This window comes from Heloderma suspectum, chromosome 3 (assembly GCF_057233095.1).
Source record: "Heloderma suspectum isolate Gila_16-S chromosome 3, 16-S_ref, whole genome shotgun sequence".
NCBI classification, from domain to species: Eukaryota; Metazoa; Chordata; class Lepidosauria; order Squamata; family Helodermatidae; genus Heloderma; species Heloderma suspectum.
The window spans coordinates 187,168,993-187,187,917 of NC_139460.1; the positions used below are offsets into that span (position 1 = coordinate 187,168,993).

At 45.2% G+C, this 18,925-nt stretch overlaps 1 protein-coding gene across 7 annotated transcripts in view; it reads left to right on the forward strand.

The window, feature by feature from the left end:
• ZSWIM8 (zinc finger SWIM-type containing 8) overlaps positions 1-18,925 on the forward strand; it is an 88,584-nt gene that overhangs the window by 48,253 nt on the left and 21,406 nt on the right. For 5 of the 7 annotated variants that reach the window (XM_084841406.1, XM_084841407.1, XM_084841408.1 and 2 more), the window contains exons 12-15: positions 3,571-3,750; positions 4,852-5,035; positions 7,364-7,462; positions 15,926-16,050. In XM_084841406.1, coding sequence (XP_084697532.1) covers positions 3,571-3,750; positions 4,852-5,035; positions 7,364-7,462; positions 15,926-16,050 — 588 coding nt within the window. The remainder of the gene's footprint in view (positions 1-3,570; positions 3,751-4,851; positions 5,036-7,363; positions 7,463-15,925; positions 16,051-18,925) is intronic. The other 2 variants (XM_084841410.1, XM_084841411.1) reach the window with 1 other exon arrangement.

Here is an 18,925-nt window from a genome sequence, read left to right on the forward strand (position 1 = left end):
GGTACTGAAAAGAGATGGAGGACTTTGTCCCATTCTGGATCTCAGGGGCCTCAACGACTTCATCAGGGTAAGAAAGTTTCGGATGACTGCTTTAGCCGTTGTTATCCCTCTTCTTTGCCACACTGTATGGTTTGCTTTGGTGGACTTCAAAGATGCCTACTTCCACATTGCCATCAGTGAAGATTATCAGAGGTACCTTTGCTTTGTCATCGAAGATCAGATGTTCCAGTTTACAGTCCTTCCATTTGGCCTGGCAACTGCTCTGCATGTCTTCACTAAATGCATGGCAGTGGTGTGTGCATACATTCGCACTTGAGGCATCGAGGTATATCCATACCTGGACGACTGGTTAATAGTGGCATCATCCAAACATCACCTTACTCAAGCAGTTGTATTCTCAGAGACCTCCTGAACTCGTTGAGGCTAATAATAAATGAGGAGAAATCAGAATTGGAACCCACCCAGGTGATCCACTTTATCGGTGCGGTTTTAGATGCAACAACTGCGAGGGCTTATCTACTTTGAGACAGATGTTGAACTGTAACAGAGTTGGTTTGCAAAGTTTCCCACTCCTGCAGGGTGACAGCTTCCAAATCCAGTGGCTGTTGGGTCTCATGGCATCTACAGTTTACATAGTAGCCTGGACGAGAGATGCCTGCAAAGCTGGTTTCTGAAATCATTTGACCCCAATGTTCTCAGAGTGCTTTTAGTAGTACCAGACGATGTAGCGAGCAGCATGACTTGGTGGACGCAACCAAGCAACTTTACAGCAGGCAATGCCATTGACACCAGTGCCTCCGTCTTGATGCATCTTAGCAAGGATGGGGAGCCCACTGCGGGGCCCTTCAGATCCAAGAACTTTGGCAGAGACATGAGAGGACACTACATATGAACACACTGGAACTCTTGGCTATGAGGAAAGCACTCCAATCTTTCGAGGCCCATCTTTCTCACAGGCACGTCCAGGTACTAACAGACAACACCACGGTGTTGTGGTATCTGAACAAACAGGGAGGGACTAATTCCTGGGTCTAGTAGACATGGTTGCCACACTTCTCAACTGGGCAATTGAAAGAGGAATTACACTCATGGCCCTTCACATTGACCGGGGAAGGACAACGATCTGGCAGACCCTCTAAGTGGGACTTACTGGATGTCTCACGAGTGGCAGCTGTCTTGTCCCCTCCTCAACTCGCTCTTCTGGAAATGGGGCAAACCACAGATGGATCTCTTTGTTACCAGTCAGAACACAGTATGCAACAACTTTTGCTCCAGAAGAGGTCTAGGCGAGGGGTCACTAGGGGATGCTTTTCAGGTTCTTTGGTCAGAAGATCTTTTCTACATTTTTCTTGTTTCCTCTAATTTCCAAGGTGCTGCAAAAGATTCTGATGGACAACACAGACTGTATCCTAATAATGCCATGGTGGCTGAGGCAATTGTGATTTGCTCCTCTGCTCAGTCAGGCAAACATGAGATACTTACGGTGCTGTCGATACCAATACTACTGACCAAGGATCATGGTCGCAGCCTTCATCCAGATCTCAGCACCCTATGTCTCATGGCATGGAGACTTTGTTCGAGTTAGCCTGTTCGTCAGTGGAAGTTCAAACAGGGTTGCAGGCAGCTCTCAAACCGTCTACGAGATGGGCATATGACAGTAAGTGGAAGATTTTTTCCGCATTTGCATCTTCTCAAGGACTCAATTCCTACTTTGCATCATTACTGCTGTACTTACCTTTCTCCACAGTCTTTTTCAAAGAGGATTGAAGTTTGTCTCGATTAAAGTACTTTGCTGCTATTTCAGCATTCCATCCTCCTAGGGATGGTTTTACAATGTTTACCCATGCAATGATGTGTCGGTTTCTGCGAGGTCTAAAAAATTTAGCCCCTCCATCTCGCAACAAAATGAAGTTCTGTGGTTGGCAACTTAATAAATAAGTCACGTGATTAGGTTATTCAAATGTGAAATTACTGATCTAATAAAGAATATGCAGTGTCACTAAAATCAGCCTTTTTACTCAGGTCTGAAAAGTAGCCTGGGAAATGCCAGGAAATTACAGGCCAGTTAGCCTAATGACCTTTCAGGATAGATGGGGAAAGCATTATTAAGGAGAATTTTAATCATATAGAAGAACAGGCCTAGCGAAGAAGCAGCAACATGGCTTCTGCAAAGGAAAGTCTTGCCTCACCAACCTTTTGGGATTTTTAAATTATCAACAAGCAAGTAGATACTTGAAAAAATAAAAAGCTTTGGGTAAAGTCCTTCAGCAAAAGCTTCTGAATAAAATTAGTGGTTGTGGAATAAGAGAGCACGTCAGTAGCTGCTTAAAAAACAGGAAGCAGAGGGTAGGAGTCAACAGTCAGCCCTTGTAATGGAGGCAAGTAAATAACGGGTCTCTCATGGATTGTGTTGGGAAACAGCCAATGTTCGAAAATGATCTGGAGTTAGGGTTGAAAGGGGAGGTGGTCAGGTTTGTAGGTGATACCAAATTATTTAGGATGGCAACACCCCAAGCAGACTTTGAATAGCTCCAAAGGGATCTTTCAAAATTTGAGTAATAAGGCAACAATATTGCAAATGAGGTTCTGTTTAAGGAGATATAAAGTGATTCACCTTGGGGAAAAAAATCCTAACTTCACATATACATTGGTGGGAAACCAGTGACTAACCAGGAGAGACTTCTTGGGGTTGTGTTGGATAGTGCAGTGAAAAGATCAGCTTGGTCTCTGGTGTCAGTAGAAAAGGGCATATTCTATCCTAGGAGTTATTAGGAAAGGTATTGAAAATAAGGCTGCCAGCCTTGTAATGCAAAAAGCATTACATAAGATTATAGAAATCTCCAAATTGGGGGCTGGTGAAGAATCATGGAGCAATTCAGCATGATGGGAGAATCATGGGCAGTTCTCTCCTACATAACATGACAGCATGAAACTGCTGAGTTCTGGGGCTAGATTAATAACTTCTTTCTCATTTAACCCTGCACCTAGCACTATAAAGCAGTTTATTTCATTTATTGACTATGTTTATATCCTGCCCTTCCTCCAAGGAGGTCAAGGTGGTGTACATCATGCCCCACCCGCATTTTATCCTTGCAATATATCCATGTGCTAAAGAGGAGAGTTGGGCTGGGAGGAATAAATCAGTTAAGTGGGAAGAATAAATTGGTTAAGTCCACACTAAAGAAAGAGACAATGGGTGGCTATGGAAAGTATATTTTTTATTTTTCAAATTTTGACCTCAAGATAGTGTTATAAGTAGTGTTTGGAGTGTCACTTAAATGGCATTCATGCTGAGCAACATTTTTGTTTTAGCGTCAAGAGATTTACAAACCTCTTAAAATGATGGCATTCTTCATTACACTGGAATGTGGAGCTTGTCTTGGACCATATTTTATTAGATGGGGTTGAATGCGTTTTCTGTCTTTTCTTTTTTAAATAAAGCTGAAGGGTTGGGTCCAGTCTAAATTAGTTGCACTTACTTGAAATCATGACAAACTTTTCACATTGATTTCAGTGGAATCTAAGTGCATCTGGATCTAATACCCTATCGTTAATCTGTTCATTCTACAGGGAAAGAAAAACAAGGTATCCACCAGCAAGCAGACATGGATGGCAACAAACACCTTATCCAAAACTGCTTTCCTACTGACTGTGCTGAGTGAGCGGCAGGAATACCACAACCTAGGTTTCCAGATTGGCATGTTTGCTCTGGAGCTGCAGAGGCCACCAGCCTCTACCAAGGCTTTGGAGGTATGTGGGATAGTCTTGATCACACATGTAGTATTTGCTGTGAGCTCCCTGATGTTGTTAAAGGTTCCTTACGTGTTAGTCTGCCTGACCATGAAATGAGTTTCTATCATCAGTAGATCTAGTCGGTCTTGGTGCTGCAGCTGTTGCTCTAGGTTTAGATCTTTAGGTGAAAGCAGCATCTTGCCTAAAATGTGGATACAATTTAGTCAAATGGCTGCATTCTAGTTCAGTTTGCTCCAGTGATCAAACCTTCCCTTGATCATTTAAGACTGTGGAAGGGGTTCATCTCTGTTGGCAGATTCTGGGCAGAGAATGTGAATTTGGGCTGAAGGAAGGAAAGGTTCCTCCTGTGTAAGCACCAAGTCATTGCTGACTCCTAGAGGAACGCCGCTTGCGCTCGTGTTTTCATGGCAGACTATTGCGGGGTGGTTTGCCATTGCCTTCCCCAGTCGTGACTACCTTTCCCCCAGCAAGCTGGGTACTCATTTTACCGACCTCAGAAGGATGGAAGGCTGAGTCGACCTGAACTAGCTACCTGGGACCCAACTTCCGCTGGGATCGAACTCGGGTTGTGGGGAGAGTTTCGGTTGCAATACTGCCGCCTACCACTCTGCACCACATGAGGCTGAAGCTGAGATGCCTCTTATTGGTCATAAGAAAGGAGCACAGACCGTAAACATGGGGAGGCCCCCAGTCGTAATGCCATTGTTCCTGGGTGGCCTTTTTCCTTAGACTACTTGGCATATGTTTTGTACTACAGTACAGTGTTATTTGGCCAGTTGCCCAAACATGCTCTTATTCAGAGTACATCTTCCTAGATAGATTTTGTAACTGTGCAGATGACCACGATTATTAGGTTTTGTCTCTCAGGCTGGGGAGTTTCCTGGCACTCTTCTATAGGTGAAGAGGCAGCTTCTAGCTACTTGCCATCTTCCCTTGATCTGAGAAGACAGCAGTTCAGCAGCTCAGGAAGTTGATTCTTATGATCATTGAAAGCCCTTTTGTTTTAGTTCTGTCATCCAGTGTCTCTGTGTAGTAGCATGTTATATTAGCCATAGTAGCCCTGTGGATATGTTTTGTTCCCTACTCTGTATCAAACAGGTAAAGCTGGCATACCAAGAATCTGAAATTGCAGCCTTGTTGAAGAAAATTCCACTTGGCTCTAATGAGATGAACACTATTCGGGGAAGGGCTGAAGAGCTGAGAGAAGGAACTCTGTGTGATTATCGCCCAGTCTTGCCTCTCATGCTGGCCAGCTTTATATTTGATGTCTTATGTACTCCAGGTAAAACCGCTTCAGACATATCTGAAGAAGAGAAATTCAGTGCGAAGTCTTGGGGGGTGGTGCATAAGGATGATGATCTGCTCCTCCCACTAAATCTTGAGGTCAGATTTCCCCTGAAAATTTTAGAGAGATCAGAAGACCCCCACCACAGTCCATCAGTTCAATTATGCCTTTAAATAAGCCTCTGAGCACTTTTACATGTGAGAGCTTTGAGAGCTCATCAGGGCTGAAGCCTGCACAGCATGAATGAGTATCTTCTATACCAGGTAAAGACCAAACTCTCAGGCATGAGCGAACTATGGAGACACTGAACCTAACCCACAGTTATATGTGCTGGAGGTATAGAGTTAGCATATCTAAATGGAAGCTGTCAGTTGAGCTGGAACTCCCATCACCCCAACCATTGACCATGGTGACTGAGGTTGATGAGAGTTGAAGTCCAAAACATCTGGAGGGCACCTGGTTGAGGAAAGCTGTTCTAGACTAAGTTCAGGGAATGCAGTCACATTCTTAAAACAGGTGGCCTATTTCAGTGACTCTGCTCAATTTCTGCTGCAGATTCTGCCCAGGTAAACCACCAGATCTGAGATCAAATTCTGTAGGAGGCATTTCAAGAACAGTGGGCTCTTCCTTTTAGTGACTGCAGTACTGTTTCCATTGTTGGTCACCAGACGTTCCATATTACTAACCTGTCAAGGGCTCCTTGGAGGCCTCTCTCAGTCTAATCCAGTAGCCAAGTCCAGACACAGGCAAAGGGATTCTTTTCAAAGCTTTATTCCTCTTTTACGACTTAACAACTCTACTGTTAGCAACTAGATATGAGCAGCAGGGTACCTATGCCCTAAGTTGGAACAGTTGGTCCCCGTTTGAAAGGGAATCACTGGCAGACCCTGAACTTATGGGCTAGGGAGAATCGCTCCCCATTTCCCTTGGATCCTCTGGGCGCAACCGTTGTTTGCGTGCCAACTGGGCACTACGCCTCCTTTTCGCGCCCTCCATTTGGCACTGCTCCCTGCGTTGGCATTGCGCGTCCAGCAAGTCTGCTTCCCGCTCTCTGTCACTCCCAGGACTGCTATCTAAGCTAGGAATGCTGGTGGGAGTAATCTCTGTCAGCTGTTGGCCCTGGGAAAGATGAGCGCGCTCCTCTCCCAGGAGTGGCTCCTCTTCCTCAGAATCAGAACTACTCTGGGATTCTATGGGCTCAGTGTCCACCCTGACATAACCTTGCCAAATTAATTAATTAAATTTGCAGAAAACAACTCTAGTCTTCATGAATATAAAATGTTACAAATTTGATTAGGTGTGAACTTTTTTGTGGCCTTGTCCAAGGCAGCCGCTGGTGTGGTCATATCACTCCGGTACTGAAGGAGTTGCACTGGCTACCAGTGTGCCGGGCCAAATTCAAGGTGTTGGTTTTGACCTTTAAACCCCTATATGCTTCTGGCCCAGCCTATCTCAAGGAGCACCTCCAGCAACACCAGACAGGCCGTTCAACAAGATCAGCCTCAGATGGCCTTCTCTCTGTCCCATTAGCCAGGACAGCTAGATTGGTGAGGACGAGGGAGAGGGCCTTCTCTGTGGTGGCCCCCACTCTATTAAACTCCCTCCCTAGGGAACTCCGCCATGCCCCCTCTTTAATGAGCTTCCGCTGTGCATTGAAAAAATGGTTGTTCAGGCAGGCATTTGGGGTGGGTTAGGGTATTTTTAGAAATATGATGTTTTAATGTTTACTTTTTTAGACTGTACTGTTGTACATCTCCCAGAGTGGCCAGGTGACCAGCCAGATGGGCGATTAAGAAATTTAATTAATTAATCAATCAATCAATTAATCCAGTCATGTTGTTTTAACTTTACAAATTTCTTCTATAACCTCTAACCAAGCGGAGCCCACTGAGGCAACCGCTATTATCTCCAGTCTCAGACTGGAGTTAACAGCAGGGATGTGGGTGCAGAGAACTTGGCTGGAACTGAAAACAGCATCTACTCTTTCCAGTTCTGGCTGAGATGCTTTGCATGCCGCCCTAAGTTCCATGGAATGACATGCTTCCCTTAGCATGGAGAAAGGCAAAATGGGCATGGCCACATCACTGGCATTATCTGGTCCACATAGGGGCTGATGGTGGGCAATTTCACCCCCAACCCATATCCGGTTCTACACTCTGATCTATAGGGTGGAACTGAGTAAAAATCGTAAGGTATAGATCTTGGTAGAGGTCAGTTTAGTTTAGAAAGGAAAGTGTCATCTTGATGGTTCTCTGAAATTTTACCAGTCCAAACAATCCTTACTCTCTGTAGAGCTGACTAATCTGCCATCTTGCCTCTTTCCAGTGGTTTCTCCTACTGGATCCAGACCCCCAAGCCGTAATTGGAATAATGAAATGCCTGGAGATGAGGAACTTGGTTTTGAGGCAGCTGTGGCTGCTCTTGGTAAGTGCTTAGCTTCTTTTCTGCATGAAGTCACTCCTGACTGACAAAGGTATGTGCCTTTGTCATCCTGTGAAGCCATCTGGAAGTACATAGAAGTTAAATTTTCCCAAGGTTGGTGTGAGGAAGGCATCCAACAGTGGGTTTACCCTAGGCACCTACTGGTTCATCCCTGCTTTTTGTCCAGGACAGAGCTATCTCTTCACTGCCTCAGCTGTTCTGTCTACCTTCTTGTTCTCTTAAAAATATTTACCTCTTCTCTTCTTCTCTATTTTTCTCCCCTTACTCCTCCTGGGCCCAACGGCTCTGATGGGTAAAGGCAGTCTGCAAACCTGTGAAGAAAAAAAATTACAGAAGGCCAGACATGTAAGACCTGTTCATAGCTTGACTCGCTACTAAGCTTTCACAGTGGAGCCATGTCATCCATTCTATTTTGGAAGGAAAATGCTTTTCATGGCAACAGCTTGCTGGCTCTGGCCACCTTTTGAGCCTCACAGCCCACAATCTCAGTGATTGTCGCCACACCAAGAAAGCCTACAAAGTGGATGTGATTGAAGAGGTGTTTGTGTCCACGGACCATACCACACCAGAACCACAATTAATGGAAGTTTGGAGGGAGAGTATCATTCTATGCAAGATCTGTCTAATCAGGTGCCCAGGGGAGAGCCAGGAAAGGGATAAGTCTACCCTGCTTGGGACTTCCCGCCCAAACCAGGCACTGTTGTCTCAGGACTGCTGTTCCTGCATAGTCATCCAGAGGAACCTGCCTGCTTCCCAGCTCCCCATAAACAGATGGGGCTTACTATGTCTGCAGCCACTACTATTAATAGCTTTATCTAGAGAGATACTTGTGGTCCTGAGCCAGCTGAAACAGGCAGTAGTCGCCAAGGTTCTGATCAGGTGCTTTTGGCACTGGATCGCAGATGACTTTTCTAGGGGCAACCTAGCCCCAGTGTCTTTCAAAGAGGCTCACGTTTTGGAGAAGAGGGGCTTTTGATAGAAAGAATACAATCATAGAATAGTAGGGTTGGAAGGGGCCTACAAGGCCATCGAGTCCAACCCCCTGCTCAATGCAGGAATCCAAGTCAGAGTATCCCTGACAGATGGCTGTCCAGCCTCGTCTTGAATGCCTCCAGTGTGGGAGAGCCCACCACCTCCCACATCCGTCCACAGGCCAGAGTTCCTTTCACTGAAAAGGCTATAGGTACCCCAAACCTGCCTGCTCTCACACTCACTTCCAACCTCGGAGCAAATTTTGTTTCTCTTTCAAGCCCCCCTCCTTCTCTCAGGTTTCTAAGACAGGATGTCAGCAGTTATGATCCTCGCCTCCTCCAGTGGGAAGGCTTCAGCTCGCTCGCATTCTCAGCCTGGGAGGCCATAGCCTCAGACTAAGCTTTTTGTGAAACTATGTTGGCTTCTTCTGTTGTCATCCACTGTTTTTCTTGTTGGAATTGTTTGTAATTGTGCCTTTAGAATTTCCTTTTTTAAAAGCTCCCACCCATCTTGGACTCCTGTTTTCATTAGAGTTGCTTGCCATGGGACCTCACTTATCATTGTTCTGAGTTTATTAAAATTGGCTTGCCTAAAATCCAGGGTACGCATTTGGCTACACTCAGATTTTGCTTCCTTCAGAACCAAGAACTCGAGGATAACATGGGCACATTCCCCCAGAGTTCCTGTAACTGCTCCTTTATCCACTAACTCATCTCTGTTTGTTGGGATCAAGACGATTCTGTTGTCGTATTGCTCTAACAGTCAGGAAGTTTTTCCTGATCAGCCAGAATCTGGCTTCCTGTAACTTGAGCCCATGATTCTGTGTCCTGCACTCTGGGATGATCAAGAAAAGATCCTGGCCTTCTTCTCTGTGGCAACCTTCCAAGTACTTGAAGAGCGCTATCATATCTCCCCTCAGTCCTCTCTTCTCAAGGCTAAACATGCCCAGTTCTTTCAGTCTCTCCTCATAGGGCTTTGTTTCCAGTCCCCTGATCATTTTCGTTGCTCTGCCCTGAACCCTCTCCAGTTGGTCTGCACCCTTCTCAGAGTGTGGTGCCCAGAACTGGACACAGTACTCCAGATGAGGCCTAATCAGCGCTGAGTAGAGGGGAACTAGTACTTCATGTGTTTTGGAAGCTATACTTCTGTGAATGCAGCCCAAAATAGCATTTGCCTTTTTTGCAGCCACATCACATTTTTGGCTCCTGTTCAGCTTGTGATCTGCAACAATGCCAAGAACCTTCTCGCTTGTAGTATTGTTGAGCCAAGTATCCCCCATCTTGTAACTGTACATTTGGTTTCTTTTTCCTAGTTGCCGAACTAATATTTTTCCATATTAAATTTCATTCTGTTGTTTACTGCCCAGTGGTCCAGCCTATCAAGATCATTTTGAATTTTGTTTCTGTCTTCCAGGGTATTAGCTATCCCACCCAATTTTGTGTCATCTGCAGATTTAATTAGCATTCCCTGCACCACCTCCTCCAGGTCATTAATAACAATGTTGAAGAGCCCTGGGCCCCGGGCTGAGCCCTGTGGTACCTTGCTCTTTACTTCTCCCCAGTTGGAGGAGTTCCCATTGATAAGCACTCTTTGAGTCTGATTATGTAGCCAACTGTGGTCCACTGGATCGTTGTTTCATCTAGCCCACTTTGAGCTAGTTTGCTCATCGGGAGATCATGGGACGCTTTGTCGAAAGCTTTGCTGAAGTCGAGGTATATAATGTCCACAACATTCCCACAGTCCACAAGGGAGGTTACCTGATCAAAAAATGTGATGAGATTCGTCTGGCAGGATTTGTTCTTGACAAATCCATGTTGGCTTCGAGTCATTATGGGGGAAATTGAAGTCCCCCATTACTACTACATCATGCTTCCTAGAAACACTGGCTACTTGCTTTTCAAAAGTTTCATCCTTGTCTTCCTCTTGATTGGGTGGCCAGTGGTAGACTCCGACCACCATGTTCCTTTATTCTTTGCTGTGTTTATTTTAACCCAGATGCTCTCGATGGGGCTACCAAGCTCATCCTCCTGTATTTCTGTGCAGAGATATGTATTTTTCACATACAGTGCAACCCCACCTCCCTTTCTGTTCCTCCTGTTCTTTTTGAACAAGTTATATCCTTCAATTGCTGTATTCCAGTCATGGGAGTCATCCCACCAAGTTTCAGTTATACCTATCAAGTCATAATTTCCCTCTTGTGTTAAGAGTTCAAGTTCGTTCTGTTTGTTTCCCATACTCTGGGCGTTAGTATCTAGACATCGAAGACCATGGTTTTATAGTCTGGCTTTCTTCCTACATGTGTCTGAAGCCTACTATTGGGAACTATTAGAGCTGTTTTCTCCATAGTGGTGCATGAGCCTTCATCCATTGTTACCCCCAACTTTACATCTCCCTCACTTGTAGGATTCAGTTTAAAGCTGTCCTGATGAAGTTCTTTATGCTGTGGCCAAACAGATTCTTCCCAGCCCTTGTGAGGTGCAACCCATCCCTTGCCAACAGTCCATCTTCCAGGAAGTATAGCCCGTGGTCCCAGAATCCAAATCTCTCTTGTTGGCACCACATTCGTAGCCAGTCATTCACCCAGAGTATTTTTCTTTCCCTTTCTATCCCCCTTCTGACTACTGGAGGGATGGATGAAAAAGGTATCTGAGCCCCGAAGTTCTTGAGTTTCCTTCCCAAAGTTTTAAAGTCTGATGTGATTTCTTCGTAGCTCTGCTTGGTGGTATCATTTGTTCCCACGTGGATGAGAAGAAAGGGATACCTGTCAGTGGGCTTTATGAGTGTAAGCAACCCTTCAGTCACATCTCTAATCTGTCCTCCCGGGAGACAGTATGCCTGGCGAGTCCATGGGTCTTTGCGACATACTTGGGTTTCAATGCCACACAGCAAGGAGTCTCCCAGTACTACTACTCTTCTCTTCTTGTTGTGGGCCTCAGTTTCATTGCCTCTGCTTGACTGACCTTCAGCCTCTCGCTTGCTCTCATGAGGGGTCCCCTGTAATTCTTCCTCTGCAGGCTGTCCTCCAGTCTCATCCTCAGGTACCTGAAAACAGTTCCATTGTTCCACTGCTTCCACTGGTGTGGAGTGGCTTCTGATTCTTGTGCTCCTAACTGTCACCCTTTTCCAAGGAGTATCCTCTACTTCATTTTTCCTCACCTCAACATTTTCCTCTTCTGCCTCAGCTTGCTGTTGCTCTTCTAGCTTCTGGTCTTCACTTTTCTGCTGTAGTTCTACCGTTCTGTCTAAGAACTCTTCATGTTCTCTGATTCCCTGGAAGGTCGTCACTCGCTGCTCCAGTCCTCTTACTTCTTCTTTCAACAGTGTCATCAGCTTGCACTTCTTGCACATGTAGCCATGTTGATTTCAGTCAAGAAAACAAACACTGCACGAACCTTTCAGGCCACGACCACTGGAGAGTCTTTTCCTTCCATAGTTGCTATCCCCTTATGTTTCTAGCTTCCTAATTGTACTGGGATAGCCTGTGCTTTGTCCTCTATTCACTGAAGGTTAACAACAAAGTCCCACTGGTATGGAAGGATGTGTTACAGGAAGAAGAAATTTTAAATTTTTTTTTAGGGATCTCCCCCTTGACCTCCCCTGCCAAACTCCTGTTTGCTCGCCTTGTTTGCTGTCCCTGATTGCTCGCTCTGATCGCTCTCTCTCTCTGGGAGCTTGCTTGCTTTTATAGCCCCTAGACCAGGTGGAGCAGCTTTCTCTGCTCTGCTCTGCTAGAAGAAAGGAAACAGACTGAAACTTCCCTCCCACGCAGCTGCTGAGAGTACTCAGGCCACGCCCCTTCAATTCACTTGGCACTCTCAGGAGCAGAAGATGCTCCACTTGGCTTTGGTGATGGGCTCAAGTCCTCTGGTCACGTGAGGTCAAATCCCACAGCATCATCTGATTGAAGCTCAGGGCCCTCCAGCTTGCCCTCCAAGCCTTCCCCCTTCAAGTGATCCATTATCTCTGATCTGAGCTAATATGTTTATCCAGTTGGTAGGGGGAGCAGCACATGGGAATCTGTGCTGTAATCTTTGATAGATCAGAGATAACAGAGAAGATGCAGGTGGCAGGGGACTCAGCTGGCATTGGGAGGAGTGGTTGCTACTTCCAGAGCTGGCTGAGTTCTTTTGTGTGTTGCACTCTGCCACAAGTCCACCCAGCATAGGCTGAGTCCCTTTCCCCATTCTGAGAGAGACACAGAGTGGGGCAATAATGTCAGTGGATGTGGCCATGCCCACTGACATCCGGGCCACAGAGGGCCCAGTGGGGGGCAATTCAGACACCCACACACCCATTTTTGGTTCTGCACCCATCATAATGTGTGAAGAACATGTGTATTCTTGACAGTCTGGATTTTGTTCTATAGAGTCCTGTGCATCTAGGCTTGTTCTGGTTTGATATTGTAGCGATGAATCTAAATCCCAGATGTGACAGAAACACTGTAGGTTATCCTGGCACTGCCACCACATACGATGGAACAATGTGTCATCCCATCTATGTTTCTTTCTTTTTTCCCTTTTTTTTGGTTAAACTTTGGGGCTTGGGTATATGGAACTTACTGCCAGAGATTTTTAGATAAAGTTTCCAATTAGACTTCATTGTTAGGGAATGCTGCCTTAACTATAAAATCTTTAACCACTGCCACTAAAATAAACCCTCTAAATAAACTCAGTAGCCAGGTTCCTATGGTGTAGGCATGGGATTGATACCACCATTAGAGACAGCCTTTCAAAATTAACAAAAATTAATATGTGTTATTAAGGGGAATTATTTACAAAAGGGAATAAAATGTCATTCTTCAAATAAGAGGTTGAGATTGCTTAAAGGTTCTCAAATTTAATATGCTTGGTATCCATTCCTAACAGTCAACTCTCACTAGCTTTTCCTTCAGACCAGATTTCCCTAAGCTCCACCCTAACCAATTTCTCAAAAACAGGAACATATGCTCTACACCCGTCTTCCTCTGCCTCCAATTCTTCCTGCTTCTTCTGGCTTCTAGGATGATTCAGAAGTTTCAGAGACTACTTCCTGAAGTTCTCTCTTGTCCCATATAAAATAGCAACCTAAAATTTGTTATGTATAACTTAGTTTTCTCATAAAATTATTAGTTTGGTATATTACATTTAAAAGTATAGCTTATTTAGACAATTACAAATTTACTAACTAGGTTTACTTTTAAATGTTTTTAATTTTAATTATAATTTTATGAGCAAACCAAGTAAAACATAATACATTTTATGTTCTTAAAGTAACAAAGTGACTTTAGATCTGCAAAGACATATATAAAAATAAGTATTGCATATTTTTCGACTTTCCCAAAATACTAGTTTTCCCCTGGGAAAACCCAGCAAATATCCCCGCCACCCCATGGCTTCAGAACAGCATAGAAACTTGCTACTCTTGATGCATGCGTCACAAATATACTACTGCAGTCATCAAAACTACTTTCCCTACAAACTGGTCTAGAAGTGCGGCTGAAACCAAACTCCTCACAGGCAGGCTTCAGCCATTTCTTTTTTCTCTGGAAACCGGGCAATGAGCCCCTCAGCTGTCATCTCCATCTAAAGCACTTCCTTCCTCATCAGTCCACCCATGGTTCACTGCTTCCCTTCCTGGAGCTTGCATACAATTCTTGCAGCACTAACCAAGCTAACTTAGCCTCAAGATGGTTTCTTTACGTCTTCTTTTGTAGAAAGTTCTCTTCCTAGTCGCCACCTCTTTGACTAAGGGGGTTTCAGAGCTTTCAGCCATATTAGTGAGTGACAACTTTGCCACCTTCCAAGAGGACTGTCTTACTTCCTGTCTGGACCCTGTCTTCATCCCAAAAGTTAACTCTCTCTTCCATAGATTGCAGGAGCTTCTCCTCCTCTCCTTCTGTCACAACATCTCTCATCACTCTGAGAGGGTGTGACATAGGTTGGACATACAGAAAGCACTGAAAATTTATATTAAACACACGGCAGCTTTCAGGCATTCAGACACCTTTTTCATATCTTTTCATGCTACAGCCACTGGCAAAAAGGTGTCCAGATCTATACTGGCTAGATGGCTTAAAGTAGGGGTCTCCAACCTTTTTGGGCCAGTGAGCAATTGTGAATTTTGAGAGTGCTGTGGGCAGTCCTGAACACACACACACACACACACACACACACCAGGAAAAGCATGCCACACCAAAGCAAACAAGTCAGCTAACACACACCAACCCTCCAGGCAAACTAAATTCACAGGCAAAATCCCCCTCCCTGCCATCCTTTCTAGTCCCCCAAGATGCTGTCCCCAACCCTCTGGACATCTAAGATGCTCCCCATAACGTTCAGCCTACTTTTCTCCTTTCTCTGGGTAACTGGGCATGCTTCAAAATGAAGAAGCTGTAGCTGCTCACCATTTTTATTTTCTAAGAATGCCTCTGGGGACCACATGGTGCTCAAGGTCAGTGCAATGCTCTCACTCCAGCCTCCCAGTTAAAAATTAATTACATTAAAAAAATCGTGAGTGACAGGGAACTTGGAGGGTGCCACAGGAGGCGTCCATGGACACCATATTGGGGACCCCAGGCTTAGCCTGAATATACACAGCTGACAAGGCACATCACCTTGAGCCAACCATTGTCACTGCTCACTCCAGTAGGTTGGCTGGAACTCTGCTGCACTCAGTACCAATCCTCCCCTTGCAGACATCTGCAAAGCAGTCGCCTGGTCTAATCCATACTCCTTTGTCAGAAGGACAAAAGGAGTGTGTGCAGAACTGACACACATGCCTCTGCATAGCCTTCATTTGGCAGAAGGGTACTCTAGCAAATGGTTTCTGGTAACTAAGACTTTGCATTAAAATACCCAGACTAACTGGCAGTCTGCTCAAGTACATCCCATTGTTTGGATGCCTTCCTCACACCAATCTTGAGAACAAAACATTGGTCAATTACCTGAAGGTTTCTTCTGGATTGGTGTGACAAAGGCATCAAAACTGTACCCTATTCTGTCATGCTCAGTCTACATGTTAATTGGAGAGCTGGTCACCTGCCCTTGTATCTGGCTCTTCCATCCTCCCTTCGAGGGGGGCACCTTCAGTATTAATCTCTGCAAATCTGGTTTTCCTTCTGAGGTTCTTAGAGTTATCATCTGTCTTAGTGCTTAAGCCACAGACTGAATTGGCAGGGAGGAGCTGAGGGTCATGGATAATAGGAAAAACCCTGTAATGTGATCCTTGCTTTTCCTGAGCTGTTGTTGGATGACTTTGTCACATCAGCCTGGAAGGAACTTCATGGTAGGTGACCAATGTTCTGTTTTTCTGTTCTTAATGTATTTGGAATAAGGGATAGCCTGGCATCCTGCAGGGGACATAGCTTACTTGTGTGAAGCTTATGGGGAAGCCTTAACTGGATTAATGTTTTATTACTTAGCTTACTGTAAATCGCTTAGAGTTCATCTTAAATAGGGAGGGTAAAATGTTTGAATTCTGCTCTCTGTCTTCCAGGGATGAAGACGACAGTGAGTGAAGCAGAGCATCCTCTGTTGTGTGAAGGGACCCGAAGAGAAAAGGGAGATCTGGCTCTAGCCCTGATGATCACTTACAAGGATGACCAGTCTAAGCTTAAAAAAGTATGTTGCATTTAAAGGTACTCAGAGCTGGCTGAGTGATGTCTGAACTCCCCTAGCTCACTTTGTAATTAGGTCAGCTTTTCAAAGTTTTCTTTGAGAACTCATGACGTGTTATTTTCCCCAAAAAATTCTTCAGTAGTTTCCAATGTTGGTGCATCTGGAAGAGCTCCCATCAGTCCCCCCTCCTTTCCTAAAATGTACCTCTGCAAAGAAGGGGAGATATTCAGCAGCAAGAGGGCTTGCAGCAGAGCATCAGTGGAGGCCTCATCTTTAACGTATGGATGCTCATTTAGATCATCCATTGCCACTCACATGTATGGAGTTTCCAGTGCTTCTCACCTCAAAGGAATGGGCCAGGTAGAACTGAAAACTCCCATTTACCAGACTCTTTGTCATTAATGGATGCTCAAGTGCACATGTCCTAGTCTTAAATATGCAACAAGCCTCCCTCAGCATCTCCCTTCAACCTTCTTCATAAGCATAAACTTTGGGAAAGGGAGGACCAATTACAGGGAAGGCTGGCTGGCTGGGGGAAGTGGTGGTGCTGGGGGCAAACCCACTAGGAACTGGACCTAAATTTCAGTGGAGTTGTGAGCTCAGTTCATAATGGATTTGAAGGTGGGCAAACTCTTAAGATTGCAGTTCTAAGCCTTCCAAATAGAAATGCTGGTACCATTGCCATTCCTGTCCATTGATTTAAGTTATGCAGCGTAAAACCAATACTGATAGACTGTGTTGAGAGACATGTACTATAATGTTAGTACATTTTCTTCATTTAAAGATTGCAAGCAGGGTCCTGTAAACTCTTACCTAATGTAACAGTTTTCAGAAGGGTAGCCATGTTAGTCTGTTGCAGCAAAAATAGCAAAGAGTTTTTTAGCATCTTAAAGACTTAACGCACTTGTTCTGGCTTTTGTGGACACTGTTCGCTTCCTCAGATGCATCTGAAGAAGTGGACAGTGTCAATAAAAGCTCATGCCAGAATAAATAAGTTGGTCTTTAAAGTGCTACAAAACTCTTTGTTGTTTTTACCCAGAGTGTTTTTTTGTTTGCAAGTCCTTGCTCAGATCTTCGTGCTCCTTGCTTCTCCTCCCCACTTGTGTACATTTATTTATTTATTTTACAACATTTGTATGCTGCTCCACATCTAAACAGATTCCGGAGTGGTGAAAAACAAGAGATAAAATGAACAACAGATAAGAAGAAGAAACATGATATTAAGATTAATCTTTAAAAAACAGAATGCCAGTACAACTGAGGCTGGTTAACCAAGGAAGGCTTCCTGGGAAAGAGCTGTTTCTGGAGGTGCCAAAAACAACTCAGTGTTGGTGCCTGCCTGACCTCCAGAGGCAGGAAGTTCCATAGGATGGGAGCCACCACACTGAAGACAGTTCTCCTGGTGGACTCCAGTCAGGCCCTAGGTCCATGTGGAACCACCAGGAGCATGCCCTCTGTTGACCTCAGTGATTGGGTAGGTTGGTAAGGGAGAAGGTGCTCTCTCAGGTATCCTGGTTCCAAGTTGTTTAGAGCTTTGTACACTAGTACCAAAACCTTAAGCCTGGCCCGGTGGCAAATAGACAGCCAGGGCAGTTCCCTCAGCAAAGGAGTTGCATGATGAAAAGGGGCAGCTCCTGACAACAGCTGAGCTGTTGTGTTCTGCACTAACTCCAGCTTCCAAAGCAGCCTTGAGGACAGCCCCACATAGACTGCATTGTGGTCTTGAGGTTACTAGCACCTGGACCACTGCATCCAAGCTATCCCTCTCCAGGAGAGGCCGTAGCTGGCAAACCAGCCAGAGTTGGTAAAAGGCACTCCAAGCTCCCATGGCCACTTGGGCCTCCAGTGACAGTGATGGATCTAGGAGTACTTCCAGACAATGAACCTGATCTTTCAGAGGGAGTGCAACATCCAAAATAGGCAGTAAGCCTATCTCCCATATGCTGGAATCACTCACCCAGAGGGCTTCCATCTTCCCAGTTTCAGTTTATTCACCCTAATCCAGCCCATTACTGCATCTAGGCACTGATCCAGGACTTGCACAGCCTTACCTGATTCAGATGTCACAGGGAGATAGAGCTGTGTGTCATCAGCATACTAACGGCACTTGGCTCCAAGACCCCTAATGACTGCTCCTAGTGGCTTCATGTAGATGTTAAATAACATTGGATGGTACCCTCCAGAACCCCGTAGCTCAATTGCCAAGGGGCCGAGGAATGGTCACCCAATGTTACTCTCTGAATTCAACCCTGCAGGTAAGACCAGAACCACTGTAATACAGTGCTTCCAATGCCCATCCCATGGAGTCAAACCAGGAGGATACCATGGTCAATGGTATCAAAAGCTGATGAGAGACTGAGCAGAATTAGCAGGGTTGCACTCCCCCTGGCCCTCTCTCGATAAAGGTCATCCATCAGAGTGACCAACGCTGATTTAGTCCCATAACCAGACTGAAACCCAGCGAGACTAGGGCTTCAGCTGGATCACCAATTTCCTCCACTAGAAAATCTCAAAGAGCTTTCAGAAATGTATTGGATTCCATCAATCTCTTCAGGCAGACCATCTGAATTGGTCCGCCATCCCCACAGGAAGGAAGTAACACAGTAAGTTCACATCTTACTAGGAAATGGTCTGACCACAACAATGAGGTTACTTGGGAACCCCCCCCCCCCCATTTTCAGATTATGCATCTCAGAGGGTGGAGCAAAAACCTAATCAAGGGTATGTCCTGCTTTGTGTGTGGGACCAATGACAAACTAACACAGCACCATGGTTGTCATGGAGGCCATGAAGTCCTGATCTGGAATTCCAGAGACAGCCTTGGCATGGAAGCTAAAGTCACCCAGACCCACCGTTCTGGGTTCCTCCAACACCATAC